Genomic DNA, 25,314 nt, shown 5'->3' on the forward strand with positions numbered 1-25,314 from the left:
AGGTACTGTTTGAAGTTTAATTCCACCACTGCATGTTTTTCATGAATTCTGAGAAAAGCAAATGGGTAACTGACAAACTTCTGAGGATGGAAATGAATGACTGTCTTTAAATGTCACGCAATATCTAATTGGGTATTTTCACATCTTACTAGGCAATACCCCAGCACATCAAATGGCAAGACATGACATCATGTTTATCACTGGTCTTTTCCCCCAGTGACATTTTTGATGACAATAACAGAAATTACAAACATTATCCTCCATGCCAGACCTGTACACATGTAAATTCATCCTGTGATATGTGTACATATCCACATGTAAACTCACCATACCATATCCATACTTCATCATATGTGAATTCATAATGGCACATTTGTACACATCCTTTCATAACTTCATCATGGCTTGTACATCATTTCTATGAGGCCCTAACTATATCTTTAATTTCAACCTTATTGTACTTTTTGTCCTGCTTTTTTTCATGCCTTGTCAGCATGCTCATTTAAATTTCCCAGGTGAGGGATCAATGTAGTTTATCTTATCTTATCTTATCTTATCTTATCTTATCTTATCTTATCTTATCTTATCTTATCTTATCTTATCTTATCGCCTGTACTACTGTGTTGCCTCCAACTTACCCTCGGGGGTGTTTGTCCAGCTCATTCAGGACCGTCTGCTCGCAGAACTCAAACACCAAGTGAAGCCGTCTTTTCCTCCTGAAGACCTCCAGCAAGTTCACGAGATTCACGTGTTTTAGCTGCTGTAGGACCAATGCAGAACAAACGGCCTCACATGTGGGACAAAATGCTTAATAAATGTTTAATTAAACCTACAGAGTCATCCATTTGTCCCAACTCTGAATTTATATATCAGACAATAACAACCAGTGCAAGTTATTCTAAACACTCTAAACACAAGATGGTATTAGGGTCATTCCAGAATTGGAGGACATTTGGGCTTCAAAATTTTGGAAAAACAAACCTTCTCTTTTGCAACTTTACTGCTACATATTCATCAATAATAGGTAATAAACCATCAAAGGTTTAATTGGCTCAGCTTACACATCAATGGTAGCATTTTTATTCCATGTTTTCTGTGTTGTTTGCTAACCCTACTCTAATCACAGTAACAGGGTTGCTAATCCATGCTAATGTGATCTTTTTCTCAGCAGTAGAAGCTAGATATTTAGCGAGCTGTTACTGCTGACCAAGAGGACAAATTTACTGATGGAAAACAGTAAAGAAAAAAGCAATATCCTGATAATATGCATAACAGGGTTGCATGAGCTAAAGTGAGACTTTCAATCAAGGCTGACAATGTTATGAAAACATGAAAAATAGAAGAGAGCACATAGCTTTGCTCTATTCATTCTTTTGAAACACTGATGTTAATTCCAGCGTATCATGTGATTCTTCTTCTTCTACCAGCTAGAAAGGTTTTGCTAACAGGGTTGTTGTGTGACACATGCATAATAATTATTTTTTAAAATATTATATTGATTTAAAAAAAATGTTCCCACAATTACAAGAAATAATGAAAAAAAAAGAAAAAAGAGATTTAATATTTTATTTTAACTGTTTTATTTGAGACTCTATTTGGTCATCATGGGAATAATGGTATTTTAGGGGGAACTCCAGACAATTTTGGTATTTTAAAAACATTTTCAAACATTCTTTTCTCCTAGTTTTTTTTAATTTGGTCTCAAGACAAGTAAATTTACACAACAACTGCATGTTTAGTATTTTGTAAATGGATTATTTGAAATTTGATGGGTGGGACAAAAGATGTTCTCCAATCCTGGAATGACCCACAACTTAAAGAGTAGCCTACATGTCAGCGTACACGTGTCCTCCTGTGGTGTTAGATGTGAACAAACTTGATACTATTAGGCCCAGGTGACACTAATCTCTTCTCACCTTCAGCATACGTATTTCTCTCAATGCAATCTTCTTAATGACCGGGTCATCTTCAGATTCCACAAACTTCTTGATGGCGACTATCTGGCCGGAGTCTCTGTGTCTGCATTTGAACACCACACCGTAGGAGCCCTCACCGATTTTGGCCAGTTTTTCATATTTCTCCATGGGGTAGCCGCTTGCTGTCACCTGGCAAAAGGAAGGAAATATTTTCAGAAACGCAATAATAATAAATAACACCAGAATGCACACGTTGAATTCATTTCTTCACAGCTTTTCTCACATACTAACCTTAAAATGCATGACTTTTGTCATTTTTTCCTAAATCTAACATAGAATTCCACCTCAGAAGATGCATGTTTGTGGACAAAACTACCTCAAACAGATCAAACTGTTAGTCTAAACACACTCAAATCCACTCACGTCCAGAATATGGAAGCGTCTTCATCAAGTCAAAGCTATAAATCCATCATCAGTCCAGAAATCTACATGCAGCTATGTGTGTTCTGTCATCTCTCTCTGCTCTTAGACTGATTCTTGTTGCAGTAAGGAGCTCTGTCACCTTCTCTCTGAAGCTACTATCACACTCCCTCTGCGTCTCCTCTCCAGGTGCGTCGTCACTACCTTGGCAACCTCCTTTGGCTATTATCTCCCCCCATCTTTAAGTCAGTTTGAGTCTTTCTGAATCCATTTTCGGGTTAAAACGAAGCTGCGGGGCTTCAAAAACACTATAATAAATGCGACGTTTAACTTACCTCTTAGAAAATGCGCAGAAAAAAAGCAACAATGCGGCAGAAATACAGGATACAGATTCACAGAGCTGCTTACGCACGTTAAAAGACGCAAATGAGTACACTTTCGTTGTAACCATGGAGACAGCAGGTTACAGCACGTTACAGGAAGCAGAGAAGAGCGTTAGTTTGTTTGACTAACCAGTAAATGTTTTAACCAGCAGTAGCCTAAATTACATACTCTGTTTTTGTTACTTCATATTAAGGCTGTTGTAAATTTTTAATCATAAAAATAAAATTAAAATAAAGATCATGTGCAAATCCCAACGTGGAAACATTCTTTTGTCGAGCAGAATAATTTGAAGTGTAAAAATAAATAATAAAAATAATAACAAAACCCTGTAAAAATCGATAATGTATCAGCAGCTGGGGCACCAAAAATACCTTCACCATAAAATAACCATCAAATAAGAATACTGAAATTTTCCATGATTAAATAGCTCAATTTTTAAAAAAATTAATTTTATATAAAACCACGTGGTTATGCTTAATGAAGAATGATAACAAATAATAACAAACAATAATATCATTTTTTCTTCTTAGAGCTATTAAATAAAAAGAAAATATTTGTGAAGTTAGGTTGAAATTGCAAAAGTATTTTAACAGGTCTTTTTTTACATTAGAAAATTATTTTTTCCTTAAAATACAGAATTTTAAAAATTATTCTGTTATATTTTTCCAATGTTATTTTATATGTTGTCTATTTTGTCTATATTTGTAATTTCACTGATATGTTGTGTGCTTTAAAAACTTGGAAAAAAACAAGTAAAATATAGAATTAAATAAAATTACATTTTTTACAGCATGAAGTAGAACAAATAAAAAGCTGAGCATTTTAAAATGTTATTCAGAAGTCCATATTTTATTCATAACCTTTCAGGGATAAAACTTTTGTGTATTAAATGTCTTTCTCTTTTATTTCCTTTTTTTGTCATTTTTTTTAAATTCATTGATTATATTGAATAATTTTCACTGGTATGCCTATAAAACACTCTGCAAATTTGTATTTGAAAAAAATGCTATAAAAATAAAGTCTATCCTCACTGTTATTGTAATCAGTGGTAGAGACTAAGTATATTAACTCATGCATTGTACTTAAGTAGAGCTGTTACTTGACTGCATTTATTTGACAGCTACACTTTGAAGAATAAGATTTTACATCCAAAACAAACACCTTATACTATATAATCTATTTTAATGTACGTAACAGCATATAATGTATAATGAAACTCATCCTTGACTATATGACCTGTCATCTAGATAAAGTTTCAGAGCGTCATGCCAATGCTTAATATTTTCACCAGTTGGAAACACTATTGCAGCATCATGCCACTCTGCCACAGATATGAAATGTATGCGGGACCAACTCTGATGTGGCAGGATGATTCATAGACGATCTGTTCTCTCTGTTGACTGTGATTTTTTATTTTTTTTCAACCTGGCGTCCCCCTTCAGAATCTTCGATTTGCCACAGCTCTATGGGAATCCCACAGAGAATCATTTAGGGCTTCACGGTGAATGATGGGAAAGCAAGCAATGTTGCACTGCTGTGTTCAGAGACACACAGACACCTTGAGGTTCTGGCATCGAGGCCTTGTGGTGAAGGCTATGAAATGCCCCATGGCGGACTGGTCAGACTGGTTGGTTGTACGGAGTCAGTGGGATATGGAGGCTGTTGTGTTCAGATGCTGTGTATTTGAGATGTGTTGCTACAGCAAAATTTAGCACAACTTCTGTTATGTGGTCTCCACTGTCAACACAGGTTTTATATTTTATTTTCTGATCTTTGTCCACTGACAGAATGCATCACACAGTGAACGAGGCATTGCTTCTTATATCTGATTTCAATAAATGCATGACTGAATTTGCTTGTGCCGCCATGAAGAGTAGATGTTTACCAGTTTGTGGGGTAAACTTGTGCAACAATCTGGATGATAGTCTCAAACTGAATACGACTATGAAACAATTTAAGGAAATATACAAAAAAAAAGACTGCGTAAAAATGTAGTAATATAGTTTTCATTGGGTTTCTAAAGAGTTCTATTAAACAGTAATATGTTAGAATATGAAATGCACAGACATGCAGGAAATAGGAGTTCAGACGTTAAACTTTATCCAACTCATTGTCAGACACTATTAGGTTTTTTTTTGTTTGTTTGTTTGTTTGTTTGTTTTCTCATTTTGTGTTTTATGTCTTTATGATAGCATCCTCCCTCAGAGTTTTTGGTGTTTCCCATGGCTCTATGGAAATCCCACAGACAATCATTTAGGACTGAAATAGAACAAATAGAAATGTTAATCAAAGTAGAAGCTCTGGTTGTACGCAAGATTTAGCTCTTCTAATTTTGCTAGTTATTTTATCTGTCAGACACTCTAATACAGACAAAAGATTTGTAATTATCTCTGTTGTGACCCTCCTCTACCTTGTCTATGCGCTGTTAAGGGGACTGTATGTTTGTATTGCACATTTTCTGCTCGCTATCACAAAAAGAAAAATCACTCCTGTAAACAATCTTTGCCCACTAGGTGGCGGTGCATGCCTGTCAAAGCTCACAACAGTTTCAGTGATACCTACTGACATTTGAAAGCCATCCTCGTTTTATTATCACCCTCTTATCGTTATTAGTAATCTTAGATGCAGAGCAGTTGACATGCAAACATAGTCCACAGCTACTTTTCTTGAATGATCAATGATGTCTGCTGTTTTTATGGCTGGAATTTTAGGGGATTTTCGCCTCGAGCTTCCTTGTGTAAATGTCACCATTTATTTTCAGTGTTTGATGAATAGCTTGTTCTTTAAAACTAACAATAGACACCCACTGAAAACACATTTGGGCAAATCCTTAAAAACTCCAAAACTACCGACTGTACTAATGGCAGTCTGCTATCTTTACTTCCCTGTTGAATCATCTGTCAGACAGAGCAGAAAAGATTGAAACCATCACTGCTTTGTTTAAGTCTAGCCTTCCTTTTGAAAATACACAATCCGACCTCTAAAAAGCACCCAGACCTGGGACAGGGCACCACACAACCCTGCCCCGTTGGCTCTCCATCCCTTGAAGTTTGCCGTTCTACTTTTAGAACTGCTCGTCCCATGTTGCTCAGCTCTTGGGCCTGGCAGACGTTACACCTTCACAGCCACCAGGTAAATGTGGCGGTCAGTTGGTGAGACACTTGTGCCATGCGGGGCTTGTTGACATGTCAGTCATCTGTGCCTCAGAGGCAGAAAGGCCTGAGTGTGTGAGAGAGCTGGAGCCTCTACAGTCAGAAAGCTATTCAGTGTGTTGAGCTTCCTGATGAGGACAGAAGTCAGGCAGCAGAGCTCTGTTAAACAGCAGATGTTTTACACTGCGGCCGTTACCCTCATTTCCTGGGCGGAGAGCTCCTCGCTCTATTAGACGAGTAACAGGAACCAGAAAAAAAAAGAAGGGTTAGAGGGAGAGAGAGAGAAAGAAAGAGGCAGAGCGAGGGACTGCAAGAGAAAAGTTCTCTGAGCGCAGAGCTCCCACAAATCACTTTGTCACCAGCAAGCTCTGACAAGCACCGGGAGGGAGAACGCACAACAGAGAGGCAGAGTTAAATAGAGGTGTGAATAGAGAGCTGTGTCAGTGGAGACTTGAAGGGAGAAGGTGTGAAGGAGCTGTAGATGAGGTGATACCGATGGATGGATAGAGAGAAGAGAGGACAGAGACTGTGATCCAACTCCCAAAACATCGTGAGATAAGAAGGACTGTTTCTTCTGCTACTGCTGCTGTCTGGATGGTTCACTCATTTTAGGAGAAGGTGTGTCAAACTCTAATATCTGCCAGTGTTTCATTGACACTGACATTCTAAGCTTCTGATAGCAGACCTGCTTGAGCTATTTTAATCTCAGACTTTGGTACACAGAGAGCTTACACTATCATATTATCATGTTTGAGAATGAAGAGACCGATAGAGAGACAGCTGCTCTGTCTGTGAAGTAGGCATGAGTCGCAGGCGTTGAAAGCAATTTCTGGTGTACTGCAGCTGTACACAGATCACATGTTGTTGATGGTAAAAGGAGGTAGTCAGAGCAGAGAGCAATACATGTTTGTCAAATGTTTTTCTGTAGCGGCATACACTGGTTTGTGATTGGTGTTGAATGAGTTTGGAATTTTAAATTTTTGAAGCACGACACCATACTTTCCTTCCATTCACCGTGGATATTTGATTAGCTCTGGGCTGACTCAAAGCCCCAGAGAATTTTATCTGGGCCGTAAAGGAAGCCAGAGGTCATCTGATCAAACTTCAAAAACAGAGAAAAAGGAAGGCCATTTTTTTCACTTTAGGCACAGGACATTGCATTGCTATTTTCTCTTCCTTAGAGGCTTTAACAGAGGGCATATCTGTCACTAAATCCATACAGAGGAGCTCTGAATGATCTGTGAAGAGACCTTGTGGGCCAAACTGGACAGGGAGCAGTGCCGGATTAAAAGTTAGTTTCAGATAGTGATAGTGTTGTACAGCCTCTTTCACATTCACTCAGCTGTCCTCCGGGGACATGTAATGAGAGACTGCTTGGTGAGCATTACAGCACTGAGCTGACACGTGGAGGAGTATATACTGCTCTGCTCTGAATGAGACAGGATTTAATTTAATATTGCCGGCGGAGGCTTGAAAAAGTTGTTCTGTGAGTACAGATCCACGTCTGTTGACTGTCTGATTGTTTGGCACTGGATGGCAGCTGCAGAGGCTTTCTGAGTCTTGGGGCACAGTCTGTGTGCATGTTTTGGATGGGATCCTTTAACATTTGACAGCTTCACTCTGGACTCGCTTCAGAGTCTGGGACGTCATTGTGTTACCTGTGTGGCTGAGTCAGAGGCTGGCTCATCACTCGATGTCTGTCTGCCCACTGGGATTCTCTCTACCTGCCTCTATGCAAAGCAGACACAAGTGTTAGGTGGTTTTTGCAGCAGTAGTGACAGCTGTGGCAGGAGTAGTCCCGAATTTTCAGGACTCTCCACACTGCTGTAATTGTTCTGTCGTGTGTAAACACCTTGCGTCAGTCACACCTCTCCACGGAGTGATTCACTGTTCCCTAAACATCCTCCATTAGAGGCAGGTAGTGAAAGAAAAGGTGAGGAAGAGTTTGCTAAGGCCCAGAGCGCACAAGAGGTTGCACTGTCAGACCATCACCATGAAACTGGGATTCTTGATGCTGGTGGTTGTGTACACGGTGGGCAACGTAAGCAGTATGTCTACGTGTAAAACTGTGGACTTGGAGATGGTGAAGAAGAAGCGCATCGAGGCCATTCGGAGCCAGATCCTCAGCAAACTGCGACTGCCAAAAGCACCTGAGCCAGATCAGGCTGGAGATGAGGATGACATTCCTGGCAACCTGCTGTCGCTGTACAACAGCACCAAGGAGATGCTGAAGGAGCAGCAGGTCGAGGTCCAGACAGACGTCTCCACCGAGCAGGAGGAGGAGGAGTACTTTGCCAAAGTGCTGCACAAGTTCAACATGAGCGGTGAGTACCAGACAGCTCGAAGCAGCACTACATGAATGTCATGAATCTTTGCCAAACCTAACCTATTGTCAAAAATCAGGCAATTACTGTCGGCTTAACTGTAGCAGTAAGAGTGTCAAGTAATCGTGAGTGTGATTTATGCTCCTACATTTACAGGCACTCGAGGCACATTTCTCAAGACACACAAACACACACATGGAAGCAAATATCCTGTAGAAGCACAGATCTTTCCTATTTAAAAATGGTCATTCTTCAGAGTTCGCATTAACAGGAAGGTTTGATGCATGTTTTTGCTCAAAGCCAATATTAACATAGTGTTAAATTATAGCATGAATAAGTCTTAAAGCAATCACTGGGATAATCAAACCTTGTGGCTGTTGTCCAAGTTAATCAGCATTTGCCTGATGGCTGGTGTCAGTTCCAATCTTGTCCATAAATTCCCTTAACGCATGTACTCCTTATGATCTCCACCCAACATCTTCAGGCAGCTTGAGGAGTTCAGAGATCACAGGCGTTACAAGTTAGCAGCGCTGTGAGCTGCATCTGGTCTGATTCCCCGTGTTGCTTGCATGATATCCATGGCATTTTTACTGCTTTATTAGCGCTGTTTGTTTGGCGAGGCTGCACATGTTTGCTCAGCCAAATAGTTTTTGGCTGTAATTGTGCAATGACTCCCAAACTATTATGATAAACATATTTTTTTGGTTTTGTTTCTATGCTCCATTGTTCTCTACATGCCTATACTCCTCACCCTATCAGACAGGCATCCACACCATCCTCCTTTTATCCACCACTTCAAAGAAAGACTTGAGTGGATGGACCACGCTCAGGAGTGTGCAGACCAAAGGGAGAACAAAGCAACTCTCAAAATCAAGGGCATGATTTTGTTCTGCTTAGATGAAAACCTAAGAACAGGATGGAAAATAGAAAAATGAGATGAGAGGAGACATGAAATAGACTCCTTTAACTTCACCCTGTCTCATTTTCTCTTTCGTTTTCTCTTTTTTCTCTCTTTGTCCCTCAGGGATTGGGGTTTTCCTGTAACTTGAGCACTGGGTTCTCCCTTGCTTATCCTGCCACTTGTTCTCCATCATCTCTATTTTTTTTTCCTGACAATTTTGCATTTCATTCCCATGTCTCTTTAAGCATGATTGCCCATCCCTCTCGCTCCTCTCTCTGCTGGGTTTCCTGAGCTTATTATCACTGTGTTTGCAGTGTGTTTGTGACAGGGCAGCTTGGCAGGAAGGAAGGCAGGCTGATGGCCACTGAGATCTTGAGTGACTCAGGTCCGGTGCAAGCGGTGCCCATGGGGAGCATGTGTTTCCTACCTCTTTGGAATGCCAGAGAACACCAATCCACCGTCTTAGTTTCTTAAAACGGAGTCAACCTTCTCACACTGGGTAAAGGAGAATGCCAAGTGGATGAGGATATGTGATTAGTCCAATTATAACTGTTTTGCAATCATTAATAATAATAAAACACACGAACAAGGGAGTGAGGGAAACGATCCAGCTTCTGGTTAAAAAGTCAAAGATGGAGGACTGTGTTTGTGATCAGAATAATCTTAATCGAAGGCTTTTTTTTCCTTTTTTGTTTTTGTTTTTTACATTCATTAACAATCCTATTCATCATTTCAATTTGTGGTTGTGTTTTATTGGACGACTCACACTTTCCTGATACCCCAAAACAGCCTACAGGGATACATACTCGTGTGCAGAGCATTTTAGAACTTAATAGTTTTTGTCTCCATCGTGGTAATTGTGCGGTGGATTAGGCTAAATTCCTTCAGCCAGTTAGCAGTAACATCCCTCCCCTTGAAGCCCACACAAATTCACCTCTCCCAGTTAGCGTGCCGTTGGTCCAAATGTAATTTAGCTCGTTTACAGAGGGAACTCTTTTCTCCTTTGGAAGCCAGCCACTGGGCGCCATTCGGGAGTGAAAGCAGTTCACTGCTGTGGAGTAATTATTACAGTTCCCAGTAAATGAGACTACTACAACTGTAGGAGGGAGAGGACCAAACAGTGGTCCAACAGCATGCACGAATCAGGGTGAGATGGGGAAACAAGGCATTGATGAGCAGGCTGTGGGAGGGTGGAGTCGAGTGTGGAGGAGGCAGATATTTAGCCAGTTGCAGGAATCTGGTTCCTCCCACTGGTAATTACAGAGCTGTATGCCTACCTGTCACAACAGCTGTCCCCGGCTTACCTGTGGATAGGCCCTGATTCAACACACAAATCCCCCCCACACCCATGTTAGTACACAGGCTAGGGTGCCATCTTTACCCCTATCTGGAAAAGCACGGCATTATCCCAACCGAGCACGAGGAAGAGATTTTACACCTCGCTCCCTCAAAACGTCGAATTTGATCGCATTAGCGCTTCGGTGACAGGCCTCCAGAGACAATGCAAGCTGTGTTAATTAGAAAGTAGAAGTGAGGATAAAGCTTTGCCGTAATTATGGTACTGCAGCCAATATGCTTCTTAGGGGAAGTGACTTAATTTCCTGTTTCGCAAACACTTCTCTAACCCTTAACACATTTATCTCACTTTTCTCAAACTTAGCTGGAGACGATGACTTTCCGTGCTCGCTCTTGCTCGGTGCACCACTGCCAGTGCACTGCTGTCCACATGCATGAGCACTGTTGTGATGCTCTGTGTTTCCACTCATGCACTTATAACCAAACATTTCACTGTACTCTGGGTGGGTCCAGTAAAATGTCATCTCATTTCCCGTTACACTCCACATCAGCTCTTTTCAGTTTCAGTCTGGCTTCAGTACAAGGGGTGAAACACTACCTCAGCCACGACCCAGATGGTGATACTGGTAAATGATACACAAGCAGCCGTGACATGAAGTATCCTGGTACAGCTTGGACCGAGTATGTAGAGCAAGTATGCAAGGCTGGGATGTAATTCCTGTCAAAGAGTAATTCCCGGACTTGAAAGCAGAGAACCCTGGCTTTGGCAGGCCGAGGCAGAGTAGAGGATTTGGGCCTGGGCCAGACCTTGCGCTCCATTGATACACATCTCCAATTTCTCCACACCCCCACTCACACCCTTCCAACCCCTCACAACTGTGAGTTATATTCATATGAGTGCATTCTTCCCCTTGCTGTTTTCTTTGCGTTTACCCGGTTACATGCCCCCTTGTAGAGCCTCTCACTCTCTCTTTCTACATAGTGATTCACTCATGATCATCTGCCTTCCTGTGCTTATCTTTGCACGCCTCTGTCCAACTTAATCTTGTGTAAAGTAACACGGGTAGATTTATGGTGTTAAAGCCCTCAGTAGCTTGGCTCTGCTTTTTATCAGCCTCTGTAGGGGGAATGTTCCCGCTGTCATGATATGGGCAGCCTCAGGAATTAAAGTTGCAAATATGGGCAGCATTAATGTAAGAGAACAAAACACTCTCTATCGTCAACTTTACAGCAGCTGGACTGGATGAATGTTTGGCTGCTGTTGATTATTGAGTAACACCATGAACTCACCGATTTTATTTCATTAATGTGTGAATTATGAAAAGCATTTAAGAAAACAAACTTTTCATAAAGTTTATTAACATAAAACAGAATGATTACTATCTGAGTAATATATTATGTAGTAAATTACAGAGTTGTATTCATCAAGTGAGCTAAAGTACAGGAAAAGAAAGTTTATAGCTATGAGAATCTGAGTCACACAAGTTTAAGGAACTGGTTCTGTGAATCCAGTCCATCAGTTGTTCCCTTTCTGTGTCTGCTTGTCCCAGTGCCACCTAACATAAAATAATAATTTAAAAAAACAGACTTTCTCATGCCAAGAAATATTGCAATAAAGATTATTTACTGGATAAACTCGAAATGTGGTCTGGCAACTATTAGAAAAACATCAGACCTCAAAATGGATTAATCTAATACCAAAACATTTCAGCACTGCTTGTGTTCTCCTCTATCTCTAAAACTGACGTTTGATGGGGAAACTGAAGGTCCATATTAAGCATTTTAATATATAATATTTTCTTACATACAGTCCTGATCTCATATTTATATTCTCCCATATAATATGGCTTGTCTACTGATATTTTTAAACATATTATGTTCTGAAAAAAACTAAAAACACATCAAAAATGGTTGTTAGAAACAGACCAAAAAGAACATTTCAATTCAAAATGGTCCTATTCTTAATGATAAGGTTGGTTTGAAAGACTGTGTCTCACAGGATTAGAAATTATTTGGGCATTATATATCAAAAACAAACCAACTTATACAACACTTCTGTTTCCCTTGAATTTCTCTAACATGCCTTTAATGAACTTGCTTGTCTAAAATATTTGACATCTACAAATAAGCAATTGCCTATTTTTAAATCACACAGAAAAAATCAACACAGGGATCACTCAGAGCTCCACAGTCATCCCAATGGTGTTCAACATCACGGAGATGCGGGCGAGTGTGGGGGATTACCGCCTGCTGACCACTGCAGAGTTACGGATGCTCACCAAGAACACCAGGGTTGATGTTGAGCAGCGAGTGGAGCTGTACTATGCTAAGGGAAACTCAACCCGCTACCATGCTTCCCGCTTCATCAATAACGGTTTGAAAGACAAATGGGTGTCCTTTGATGTCACTGAACCCGTGCGGGACTGGCTCAAAGGGACCGGTGAGATATCTATTTTTAGATTTATTGGTTTAATACTCGTACAAAGTCTGTCCATTTGTTCAACATATTCCAGATGATGTTTACCTTCATTAGAAAAGTAACTAATCAACTCCTCAATGTCAATATATTTCTGTCTTACTAGACGATGAGCGGAGCTTCCAACTTCGGGTGTACTGTGAGTGTAGCCAGGCAGGTACTGGCTTCAAATTCGACATCTCTGGGATTGGGACCAGCCGGGGAGACAAAGGACCTTTAGCAAAGATAACAAAACAACCACCGTACATCCTGACCATGTCCATCCCTCAAAACACCGTCAGCCAACCCAGCTCACGCAAGAGACGCTCCACAGAGACGAGGGATACCTGTACAGCGTAAGCAGTTCTTTACCTACCACATTACTCTATTGTGTCACACTGACATTTGGTAACGTGCCCCATTGGCAACTTTAAAACGCAGTGGCAGGTGAAACAAAAAACATCAACTATTCCTGGTAAACCACCATATAAGCCTGTGGCCTTTTTAATAGCTGTATTGTAAATGAGTTTCATTTATACAGCACTTTACAACCAAGCAGGATGGGGCGCTTTACAACGTGCCTCTCATTCAGCCACCCACACACTGACGCAAGGCACAACCGCCATGCAAGGCGCATGGCCCGGCCACTGGGTGAAACTGGAGTGTAACACTGTGCTCAATGTGTGGACAAGAATAGCTGGGGTTCAAACCATCAACACACTCTTCCCTGTGAGTCACAGCCACAGTGGATCATTGGCTCAGTGCTTAAAGGTCAAAGTTTATACTTTATTGTTTGGGATAGGAAAGACTTCTCAAATATGACGTTAGTTTTGGATGCTGATGGGACACGTGTTTTCTCCTGGACAGCATCTGTGCTCAAAAAATAAATGTACTATCTCCCTGTCGTCTCCTATACAGCCAAACAGAGACCTGCTGTGTGCGGAGCTTGTACATCGACTTCAGGAAAGATCTGGGCTGGAAGTGGATACATAAGCCAACGGGCTACCATGCCAACTACTGCATGGGGTCTTGCACCTACATCTGGAATGCTGAAAATAAATATTCTCAGGTACAGTCTTCAATCCACATCTAATTACATGGCTCAATAAGACGGAGTGGCTGGGTAGTTCAGACCTCAGCCTTTCTCATACCATGATTTTTACCCAAATTGATGACTTATAATTACACAATTGTGTAGATTACATCAAGCAGTGAGGTCTGTGACGTATGAGAGCCAGGTCTAATTAGGAAACTTGGAATTGATCTTTAAATGATAATTAATTAGGCTTCAGCTTCTTAAATGTGAAATTGTGATACTGTTGGAATTGGAAGACAGTATCTATGACCTTCTGACATTACAGACTAAACAATCAATTAAAGAGAAAAAATAGATGGTAATGTTACGTTGATATGCTACATATTAGTTGTTAAAGGCAGTAGTCTTTACTTGCAGGCCTGATTCAAATAAAACAGCAATTTGACTGATGACAAAACTATATTTTTAGCCACACTAATGATGGTGGCACTAGGGATGGCAATGTCAGTCAGCTGGTAAATTGGTCCAGCATGTTGCTACACACTGAAATACTTCAGTAAGCATCGGATGAACTACCATGAAATTTAGTAATCACATTTATATCCCCCTCAGGATGACATGTCATAACTTCATAACCATCAGGTCAACCATTTATCTAACACTTAGATTCATAAGCAAATACCTGCAAAGAATGACATTCCCACCAGCCTCAGCAGAACTTTTTCTGACCTCATTAACAGTGACAGCATTTAGCACAAAGCACCAGTGTGTCAGTCACAGAGCCACCAGTGTGACTTCTCCTCCTCGTGAACTGAAGTCACACACAACTAACATGTTGTGTCAGTGAGGTCTGAAAAGGTGAAATTCTTTTGCAAACTGCATTTGTCTTGGGTCTTTTCACGGCTAAATGTTTGAAATGGCACTTGACCAGGTAACGGTCGTTGTTTTCAGTGATACAAGTAAACACTGAGTATGATGTAATGATTAATAAGAACGTGTATAATTTACAAATGTTTAATAATCAACTCAGTGAAAATGTGTTCAAGAAGCTTTTCTGGGTTTTAAACAAAAGCACTCTTGTAAAATCTTCTGCAATTTTGTCTATTGCAGTTGCTCTGGCACATGTCTTGTTGGTGATGACATACTGATCTGAGTTTTCTGGTATTTCCCTCATGTTATCGCTAACAGATCTTGGCTCTGTATAAGCATCACAACCCAGGAGCGTCTGCCCAGCCCTGCTGTGTTCCCCAGGCACTAGACCCACTGCCAATCCTCTACTACGTGGGCAGGCAACACAAGGTATCTACACCGCAGCCATTCTGAGGTGAAATGTTGACTGAACACTTCATGTGAAAGCAGCAGAGATGATTTACCGCTAATTTTTACTTTCAGGTGGAGCAGCTGTCCAATATGATTGTGAAGTCCTGCAAGTGTAGCTAAAGACTCACCGTGGCTGTGCATCCTCTCAAAACATGCAGGGATGGACCAGGTTAGGCATGAGACTACAGAGAAGATCATGGGACGGAGATAAATAAAAAGAGATAATGTGGACGAGGGGAACAAAGTACTTAAAGCCATCAGGAATCCCCCTCTTTTCTCCTGCGAACTCTGCCATTATCACAGTGGACACACATGAAATCATGGACTTCTTTATATAGATGTTATAGATGACGTGTTTTTTATGTATATACTTTTTCCTTGCAAAAATTTCTGTCTTTAGATGACTTAATTTATTTGCTGGATGGACAGATCTGTTAACAAGTGACACACACATATAAAAGTGTGTGACATGAAAAAGGATTTAAATGATATTTTATAATCAAAAAAAGTTGGACAAATAAAAGCACACAAGGACCAAAATGACCTTGATGGAGGAACTTTTGCTTTCAGTTGATTGCCTCGGACATTTCCATTTACCACATCAGTTTCCAAAAGCGGTTATAATAAAAGGTGCTAAATCCCAGGTGGAAAACTGTGGTTGTTGGGGTTTTCCTGGAAGATAACACTACAGGTGTTTCTGAAAAGAGCTGCGTCGTAAAGGACAGAAAAAACCACAGAGATCGTCCATCCTGGGGAAACTCCCTCTGACTGAAAGGCTGGACTTGCCAGCCAACCATGTAATTCACAGGAACCGTCCATCACTTTTACTTGCTTGTTTGTTATCTCAGTCCGTGTTCTTTTAACAATACATCTTTTGGCAGTATGTTAATGTTCATAATAGAATGTCAAATTGTCCTAAAGCTTCCTGGTCTGTCAATGCCAAGTGTAATATCAGTAGTCGGAGTGATGACACCATGTTTTCTCCCTCTGAGGATTTACTGCCAGAATGTTGTCTTTATATGGTGAGGGTCAGGGGATGTGGTTGTGGTGTTGGTTTTAGGGAAGCCAGTCAGACTTTTTTTTTTATCACCATGGTAAATTATTGCCTTTAATTTCATGATGTTTCAGGAGGAAGTTTTTACTTTCGTTGGAAATGTGATACTTCTTTCATAACTCAAGAACTTTATTCAGCTTCTATGATTTGCTTTAGGAATAAAACCAACACATTTTTTCAGCTTTTCATATTTTTATAGAGCACTTACCATTTGAAATTTGTATTTGTAAATATTTAAAAAGGAAATAAACATGTTAAATTATCACATCAGAGTGGAAGATTTTGTGAACAAAATAAAACCACATGAGATGTTTCCACTTGGAAGATGAGCTAGTTTATGTAGGTGTGTGTGTGTGTGTGTAATTCACTTGTCGGTGCATGCATGTGTATGTGTGTGTTTTAATTATGAGAACATTATGTGGAGCATAAAGTGAAACACACCCAGTGTGATGTGGACATTAATGCCACCACCGTTTAGACATGCAGTTTTGCCTTGTTCATCACATAAAACATAATTGAAAGGTCTTTTGTGGTTAGTTAGTTTAGACACGCTTCGGTCTATGTATGGTAAATAACATGTTATGAGTATGGTTGGCTGAAAATGTAACCTTATATCAAACTGTGACTTCAGTTGGAAGCTGAGCATAGGCTGCTGTTGAACTCTGATATACATGGATGCAACCCCCACACACCTCCGTTTTCTCCTACACCTTTTCAGTATTGGACTACTTCTTAAATTTCTGTTATCTAATTCCTAGCAGATGGGGATCTATTGTACTTTGAATGCACATGACACTTCTTTTAGCAAATTTTATTAAACCAGGTTGTGCACTTATGCAATTACTGTCCAATGTCAGGAGCCAGATCCACCAGTGGAAAAGTGTGGCATATGCCAGGTGCATGTGGACTATTTCTGGACAACCACTGGATGCCTGTTGACTCTGCAGAACCATGGACTGATTGAGGAAGAGCAGGGGGTCCTACTGAGCTGAGATGAGCTGACGGCAAAGCCAACACCAGAATTCCTGGATTCAGAGCCCGATTCTTGGCACTACCTTTACCTGAAGGGATGCATGCCATACCAACATTTTTACTATCTCCCCACTCTGCCAGCCCCACCCCTCTCCCTCTGTACTCAAGGGATTACTGTCAGCCCACGAGGCTGAATTGGGAATGAGGAGAGCAGGTCCAGACCCGTTGGTAAGTCCCAGACTTAAGGGCAGTGACTACATGGAAAATTAAACACACATACTGTACACATACGCATGAAAACACTGAACCCACTGACACACAGTCACAGCTCAAGCACACCAACATCAAATGCCTTACATAAGCTTTGTGCTAGTGACTGGTGTGGGGTATGCTTGTGCTGCTAACAAGGTGACAGTGATCTGCACTATCCTGTTCCAAAGCACAGCAAAAAGAGCACACAGAGGGCCTGTTTGGAAAGTGCTCTTCGATAGAAGAAAGACAAAGCATCTTGAAACATGATCAGCATAATTGAATCCTTTTTGGTCTCACCTCTCAAAATGATGTGAGTGATCTGTTGCCAGGTCTTTTTTGGTAATGGTGCCAAAGCACAATACCTACCGTGTTATCTTGACAGGGAAAATGTAATTGGATTGTTAAAAGGCTTTTTCTCCAACAAAACAGGATCATTATCGAACTTAAACAAGGACAACATGAGTTTTGTCAGGGGAGACAAGATCATTAAAAATAGACTCTAACAATGTGTGCACCTTCACCCTGTTTTTTTCTTTTACTTTCGCTGTAATAACCAAACAAAGGCTATGAATGTCAAGAGGCTCATAAATCTATCAGGGTGTTAATGGAACAGTCCCAGAGGGAAGTTAAACTCAAGTAGGCCTGTCCTTCTAACCGATGTTCATTTCTCAGCAGCTGCTTCCTCTCAAGCCCTCAGGACTTTTTATGGGACTGAAGCAAACTGCCGACACCTCCTGCCACAGACTGAAGCACATCCCAGAAAATGCCCCGTCCAAAGAGGAATAATGGCGGCACTTGCATTCACCGCGCTGTGTGAAGGTTACGCAAGAGAAAAGAGATGCCTGCAGCATTTCGAGGTCAAGCAGGTGTTCTTTTACCAATAACACAATCCACGTGCCGGATTTATATGACTGCATGAGTAACCAGAAAATTGTTCTGTTGTTGCTCTTCATGAGTTCCAACATAATTGCTCCTTTAATTGCATCCATATGCTATGTTTCTTCTTCTTCTTTCATGTGCAAAAAAATGAAAGGCTCCGTTCATATAACGATGCTTGAAACATTTTCTCTGTGTGGCACTTTTACGAGTTCTAAATGGAAACTGATCGTGCTAAACGTAATCTGATTTGTCACAGCGCTGGACTTGAAATTATATTTTGGGTTCTGTCTTATTACAATATCTATGACATTTGCAATTATATGTCCACCGATCTCTCGCCACAACTGGTCATTAAAAGTGGAGCAGAAAAGCGGCCTGGTGTAATTCCTGTGGACTCAGACGGAGCTGACTACGACCGTAATAACAGACCCTGATGTCCTGCTGCTGCTCAGCTCGGCTTCACAAACACACAGCTGTTCAAATCCATTGTTGCTCCAGGTGCTGAATCTGCGTGCATACACACACAAATACGCACAGATCAACAAACATGCCTTTCAACTCCCGGTTAAAACTGTTTTGTAGTGTTATCTAAATCTTTTTAATTTGATTTTGATGGCAGACTTTAGATTCATATCAGTTAACAACTGTAATAATTAAAATATGGTTGTTTTATTTATATAGGTTTTCTTAACAGTAACAGTGGGTAACTACTGCATCTTACATCATTAACTTTCGTCCATCCCGACTTTAAAATGCAACCTTTCTTTATTTAGGGAAGCAATATTATAAACATATTAAATAGTGGAGTCTCTCAAAGTGAGTCTTTCTTGTTTGACTTTACTGACAGGATTGAGAATAGCTCTTATTCTAATTTACCTAGATTACCGTACTGCATAATATGCCCCCTTGCTATTAAAATATCCACATGTGCATAAAAACATTAAAAAAAAACTTCCTCAGAAGCTTACTATGGTGTCTATGGTTCATGAGTAGTGACATGTCAAGTGTCATGCAGACTGTTAGAGGTGAGTTGACAGATTTCTCCTCTCCACCTGTCCTGCCTTTACCGCCATGCCTCTCCTTCACACCTGCAGTTTGAGCAAAGATGCTTATCAGTCTGAGTCAGCCGAGCATATCTCTTGCTTCGTCTCCTCTTTTCTCTCTTTTCCTCTCTAATCTTTTTGTTAACCCTTGTCAGCTCTTTGAAGATTCCCCAACAATTCTGAGTTTACACCTGAGCTAAACAAAGCGAGTGATAGGGGAAGAAAACAGATGAACGAATGAGGGGCAGACAGAATAAAATACCACACACGTTTGCTTGAGAGAAATTTAGTTTATGTCTACAAAAGCGAAACCAACTGGGGAAAACCAGCACATTAGAAAAGGGGAATTGCTCATTTCCTCTTCACCAGATGATGGCCGAGGTCTTTTGTCATGCAAATAACCAGTAGCTAACATCATAGCTTGATGCACAGAGGATCAAAGACGGAGGAGAAACTCAGAAACCCTCTTCAAAGTGAAAACTACAAAGGAAAGTATGATACCCCATGTGAGAGTGTCTGAGTGTGGTTATAAAGCCTGCTGTGCCCTGACTCATTTGCTGGACCTCGGTAAGTAAGAAATGTTTTCTAAAAAAGGAAAGGTACCAATTACATCTCTGGACTGGCTCCTTCTCACGGTACCGCCCCTCCATTTCCTTCCTTCTCAGAGTCTCTCTCTCTCTTTTTGTGCGAGTCTCTGGACATAAGGGGACAGATCTGCCCCTATAAACAGCTACCATCTCCCTGGGTAATAAACAGAGGAGAATATCTGGCTCTGGGCTCTGAAAAGACAACATTGTCCTTGTAGGATCTACACCCAGAGGAGAGGCAGCCTCCAAATAGAAGTTTAATCTCACAACCCTTAACTCAGGATTGTACCCCAGTGAATGATAGTGACAGAGAAACGGGAGGTGATCCAGTGAAAGATGATGTTTAAGGGTCTTATAATTCCCCAGTGCTCCTACTTAGCATTTATTACACTAGCATCTGTAAGTCAGTGACTTTTTAATGGAAAATCTCAGTGGAAAAAACTGAATGCTTATCTATTATTACATTGGCTTGAAAAATTTGGACACAGCAACAACAACTTTAACTGTACATCAGCTGTTTTTGTTTTGGTCACTTTGCGACAGAAAAATTCTGAAACAAGCTGACAACCAGATGGATCTGATATATTTTTATAAGTCTAACAGTCACTCCTCCGTTAGCTCTCTATTATTTTCTACCAGCTGCTTTGATAAATATCCCACTGTTCAGCAAGATGTTTAACTTTTCCTCCTGGCCAGGTTGCATACGTAGAACATTCATTTTAGTTTGCTGAAAACACCGTCTTGCTAGTTGCTGGTTTTGATGGCTACAGATTTCATGAATATTTTTAATAGGTTTGCCAGTCTGAGTGACCTTTTCCACACAAGCGAAAAGGTTAGTGGGTTCATTAAACAGCTGCAGAGAGGGAGAAAGAGAGACAGATAGATATACACACTACCAGTCAAAAGTTTGGACACACCTTCTCATTCAGTATGCTTTTTATTTATTTGTATTATATTCTACATTGTACATTAATATTAAAGATAAACACTTTTTTGTTTACAACATAATTCCATATGTATTCTTTTATAGTTTTGATGTCTTGCAACATATAAAATAATTAAACAAAAAAACGCTGAATGACTGGTAGTGTATATACAAGCTACTGTTTTGATAATTCCATTTCTAATCTGATAATAGACTAAATATATTAGGATTAGTAACTTTTGATTGAACAATACTGAGCTTTATTGTACTGTGATTGTGAAAAGATGGGGTTCCCTCTAATTGTAAAGATTTCATAATTAAATGATTCATCAAGAAAAGAATCAGCAGAATATCTGATAAGCACACCAATTGTTTTCCACAAATATTAAATGTATGATTCTGTGTAAAGTGTAAATATTGTATTTATCCACTACAAAATGACACACAATGCGGTGAAAAATGAATAAATTTGAACACATGTAGCCATGGAGCTGCAGGATCAGGCGGCGCAGAGCCATGCTGGGAGAGAGGGCAGGATATCATCTCTCCATCGGCCCCTTGGTGTGCTGGGCTGACCTGAGGCTGTGACCCTCACCAGTGGGAGAAAACTAGACTTCAGTCACACTCTATTACTCATCCTGCTACCTCCTTCGTCCAGTCACACATTTTGAGTCAGAGATACGCACACGGATGCACACACATAGTAAAACTGCTGCTGACTCCCATTAAGTGAGGTGCGACTGAAGCCACAAATCATATGCCGGCGTTAAACTGACACAATGGACACAAAGAAATATCATCTTCCCACTCTGTGAATGTGCACACACGCACACTTAAAGACATACTGCTTGTATCACAAGGTAACCTGATTCTTCTTATTGGATAAATGGGAGGTTGGGGAGGTGTGAGTTTCTTTTTTTGGGGGGGTAGCCTGGTACAGGATCTGTTTCCCATTATTAAAGCCATGATCTGCGGCCTCCTGTGTCTGTGGAGCTCTCAGCTGTATTGATGGGTGCACAAGGGTTATGACAGCAGAGAGAAAGGACTCGGCAGGCTGTTGCTCCATTGCCTTCACTGCGAGGGACATTAGGTCAGCATACCCCCACCCCTCCTTTCTCTCCCCACCAGCTCTGAATTCCCCAATGAACAACACATTCCTCCTTCCCAGTCCCTCTGTTTATGACACGCCATCCTTTGAAGCAGCATGTGAGTGTTTGTGTACGTGCATGTGAACGGGTGCACGAATGAGTGTGTTTGTGTGTTAGCCTTGAGCAACAGAACCTTGGTGGATAAACGTTTCAGCATGGATGCTATCAAAGTTATACTGCGTGTTTGATACATTCTAAGCATTCTGAGGATGAGACACACCTGAGCAGGTATGATAAGGGCATACATCTGTGTGACAGCTGTTTTTTACATCGCCGAACCCAAGGCGGAATCTAGGCCAATTGAATTACACGGAGAGAGGGAGAGTGCATGAGAGCGATGGGTGGAGGAGAAAGCTGTGAGTCATCACCAAACTTGGGATGCGCTCATTTTAAAAGGCAGAGAGAGAGAGAGAGAGAGCGAGGGGAAGGCCGGGTGTTGAGACAAAGAAAAACAAATGAGTTGCTTTTCTAATTAAAGCCGCTCTAAAGAAGACGGTGGGGGTGTTAGGGAGTTGGGGGGGAGGTGGAGGTCAAAGCTAGCTGAGTCATTCCTGTACACCCATTTCCTGTGATCGGGGCACTTTGAAAGCAGGCGGCAGGGTGAAATTATATATATGGATTATGCAGTCCTTCCTCATTCCCCTCCCAATTAAATGCATGCTCACACGCAATATTATACACCCTTTAACCATGCTAAGACACAGCATATGTATATATGCACACGTGCTCATGCATTTATGTCGGGCCTATTCAATTGGCGGCCCGCGGGCCACATCCGGCCCGCGGGCCCCTCACAACTGGCCCACCCCCAATGACCTCTTTCCAACCATCTAAAGCAGCCCTATTCAACTAGCGGCCCGCGGGCCACATGCGTCCCGAAAGCAACCCTCGAGACGACAAGTTCTTACAAAAATTCCAACATTATTGCAAACATTGAATGCAACACTTACCGTAACCTAGCAACTAACCCACAATGCATTGTGTTGAGGAGACGCGTTTGAAAAGTTAACATTAGCAGTTCTATACAGGCGAAAATAGCATCATGTCTTTTTCTATCCTGAAACGACAAATCGGCGAGGAAAACCGTCGGTTTAATCCTGCGTGGACTGACAAGTATTTATTTATTTACCACCAAGTCCGAACGCCAAACCAATGCGTTTACTCTGCAACGAGTGCGTTGCAGCGCTGAAAGATTATCATGTCCGAAGACACCACATTGAAAAACATGCCGCGTTTCGGACAAACTTTCCCGAGGGATGTCATGATAGAGCGGCTGTAATTCAAAGTTTGACTGCATCTTACAACCGGAGCTGTACTACAATGAAGCGGACCTGCACAGCTCAGGAAAGGGCCACGAAGAAGAGGCCGTTCACAGACTCAGAAACTGTGAAGGACTGCATGTTGGCTGTCGTGGATGAAGTTTTAACGGACGATAAAGTTAAGACGAGTGTGACATCTGCTATCAAACAGGTCTGACACGTCAAACATTCTCGCCACAGATGTCTTCGAGACATGGTAAGTGCAACAAAGCAGCGTGCTGTAGCAGACACTAAAGGTAGTTTTATGTATTTATGTGACTATTTTCTGTTCACTTATTAGAAGTTTAATATTTAGGAAAGACATTTTGTTTTGACAGTTATTTCACTTAGTATCACTTTATTATGCACTTTGATGTCAGCTGTATTTCGTTTCAAAGGGATAGAAACTATCACTGTGCCTACTGTTTATTTTTTTTTTGATTATATGCACTGAAGATGTGACTGTCTCAGATGAGACCAAATATGGACAAGGACAAACTGTTTTTTATTATTTCAAAAGAAGAATAATGTCTCAAGTTCTGAAAAGTTACTGTTAAGCAAGTTACTTTTTAATGCACTTTGAGATGTGACCAAAACAAAAGATGGTGTTTCTAATCTGCACTTAGTTTTTATGTTCATATGCACCTTAACCTGTGCTTATATTTACCTATCAAAATGTGTTGAAGTTGTGTGTTGTGTAAATGTAAAATTTAAAGAGGCAGTATTTCAGCACAGGTTTAGTTTAAGTACTGCTCTTCTATTATGTTTATGTCCTTTTGGATGTGGCAATACGTTTATAAACATCCAGTGTCTTTGTTATCTGTTTGTGTTTATTTTAAATGGTTAACTTTGCTCAGTGTCTGCTAAAAACATCCGGCCCAGCTCATGTTCTTAATCTGAAAATCCGGCCCCAGTGAATTTTTAATTGAATAGCCCTGATTTATGTGAACTAATACCTATACAGAGAGCAGCATACACAATGAGGCTTTTGTCATATCTGTACTAAGAGGAAAAGAAAAGGTAAAGAAAGGCAAGACAGTGCCTCTTTAAACTTTACTGTTCTTCTCTGTATTATTTTTTTTCATGCTCTTAACTATTGCACAATTTGCACACCGAGTACACTTGAGTATTTTGCACTTGATTATTCTTTGTTCAACATCTACTCTGCTATAACACAGACAGTAACATAGTCCTTTTATGCAGCGATTTATATTGTGTGAATAGAATAGAATAGAATAGAATAGAATAGAATAGAATAGAATAGAATAGAATAGAATCGCCACTTTATTGTCATTCATAACATACACTAGTTGGTGCACATTTGAACGAAAATTTGGTGCATTTGCTTTCCATTGGACTGGTAAAAAATTATTTTAAAAATATGTGCATAAAATTTCACACTATATACAATATATACAATGTAAACATTTTAAAGTCATATAAGTCAAAAAAAAAAAACGATATGCAGAGGTTTAAAACAGTATAGCAGCAATTTGAAAATGGCAGGACTGCTTTGGGCAAAATAGTTAATGGGTGTTCAGCAGTCTGATGGCTTGGGGAATTAAACTATTGCAGAACCTACTGCAGAACGTCTTCCCAGAGGGGAGCAGGCAGAGCAGTCCATGGTGGAGGTGTGTGGAGTCTGCTGAGACAGCATACACAAAGCAGGTAAAATGATCCATGTTTTTACCAGCCACTTCAAAATCTTTTATTTCTGCTGATAATAAATTTGCTTTATATTCACAACGCAACATTTTGAAAGCCAGATTTGCAGTTGTAATGGAGCGTGGTTTTACTGCTTTCATTTAAGGAAAGCATCTACATACTTCCTTAACCACTGCTTTTAATCACACTCATTTTCTGTGTCCCTCAGTTATGATGGTGGTCTTTTCTTCCAAGCGTACACCCTCCTGCTTCCCCCACTTTAAGGCAGCGGGCAAATAAATTACACT

The 25,314-nt window shown here is 40.6% G+C and overlaps 2 protein-coding genes across 6 annotated transcripts in view; one reads left to right on the forward strand and one right to left on the reverse strand.

The window, feature by feature from the left end:
* Nucleotides 1–8,763, reverse strand: part of LOC111581724 (cyclin-dependent kinase-like 1) — a 14,135-nt gene extending 5,372 nt beyond the window's left edge. The window contains exons 1-3 of one of the 5 annotated variants that reach the window (XM_055011928.1): nucleotides 8,564–8,763; nucleotides 1,917–2,105; nucleotides 639–757 (exon numbers count right to left, since the gene is read on the reverse strand). In XM_055011928.1, the coding sequence (XP_054867903.1) occupies nucleotides 639–757; nucleotides 1,917–2,105; nucleotides 8,564–8,593 (338 nt within the window). In that variant the 5' untranslated portion in view covers nucleotides 8,594–8,763. Of the gene's footprint in view, nucleotides 1–638; nucleotides 761–1,916; nucleotides 2,106–2,207; nucleotides 2,593–2,671; nucleotides 2,798–8,563 lie in introns of those variants that run through there. The other 4 variants (XM_035957157.2, XM_023290025.3, XM_035957158.2 and 1 more) reach the window with 4 other exon arrangements.
* Nucleotides 6,149–16,523, forward strand: tgfb1a (transforming growth factor, beta 1a). Its single transcript, XM_023290039.3, has 6 exons — nucleotides 6,149–8,196; nucleotides 12,549–12,833; nucleotides 12,976–13,204; nucleotides 13,767–13,917; nucleotides 15,073–15,183; nucleotides 15,277–16,523. Exons 1-6 carry the CDS (start codon nucleotides 7,866–7,868, stop codon nucleotides 15,322–15,324), a joined length of 1,155 nt encoding a protein of 384 aa, XP_023145807.2. The 5' UTR covers nucleotides 6,149–7,865; the 3' UTR covers nucleotides 15,325–16,523.
* The last annotated feature ends 8,791 nt before the right edge of the window (nucleotides 16,524–25,314 follow it).

The sequence above is a fragment of the Amphiprion ocellaris genome, chromosome 7 (assembly GCF_022539595.1).
Source record: "Amphiprion ocellaris isolate individual 3 ecotype Okinawa chromosome 7, ASM2253959v1, whole genome shotgun sequence".
Lineage (NCBI taxonomy): Eukaryota > Metazoa > Chordata > Actinopteri > Pomacentridae > Amphiprion > Amphiprion ocellaris.

Bases quoted from the DNA above. Each gene is read 5' to 3' on its own strand.
- tgfb1a (XM_023290039.3), top strand. From the start codon at position 7,866: ATGAAACTGGGATTCTTGATGCTGGTGGTTGTGTACACGGTGGGCAAC. The intron at 8,197-12,548 runs GTGAGTACCAGA...TAAATCACACAG, and splicing joins GCACAAGTTCAACATGAGCG to AAAAAATCAACACAGGGATC. The intron at 13,205-13,766 runs GTAAGCAGTTCT...TCTCCTATACAG, and splicing joins ACGAGGGATACCTGTACAGC to CCAAACAGAGACCTGCTGTG.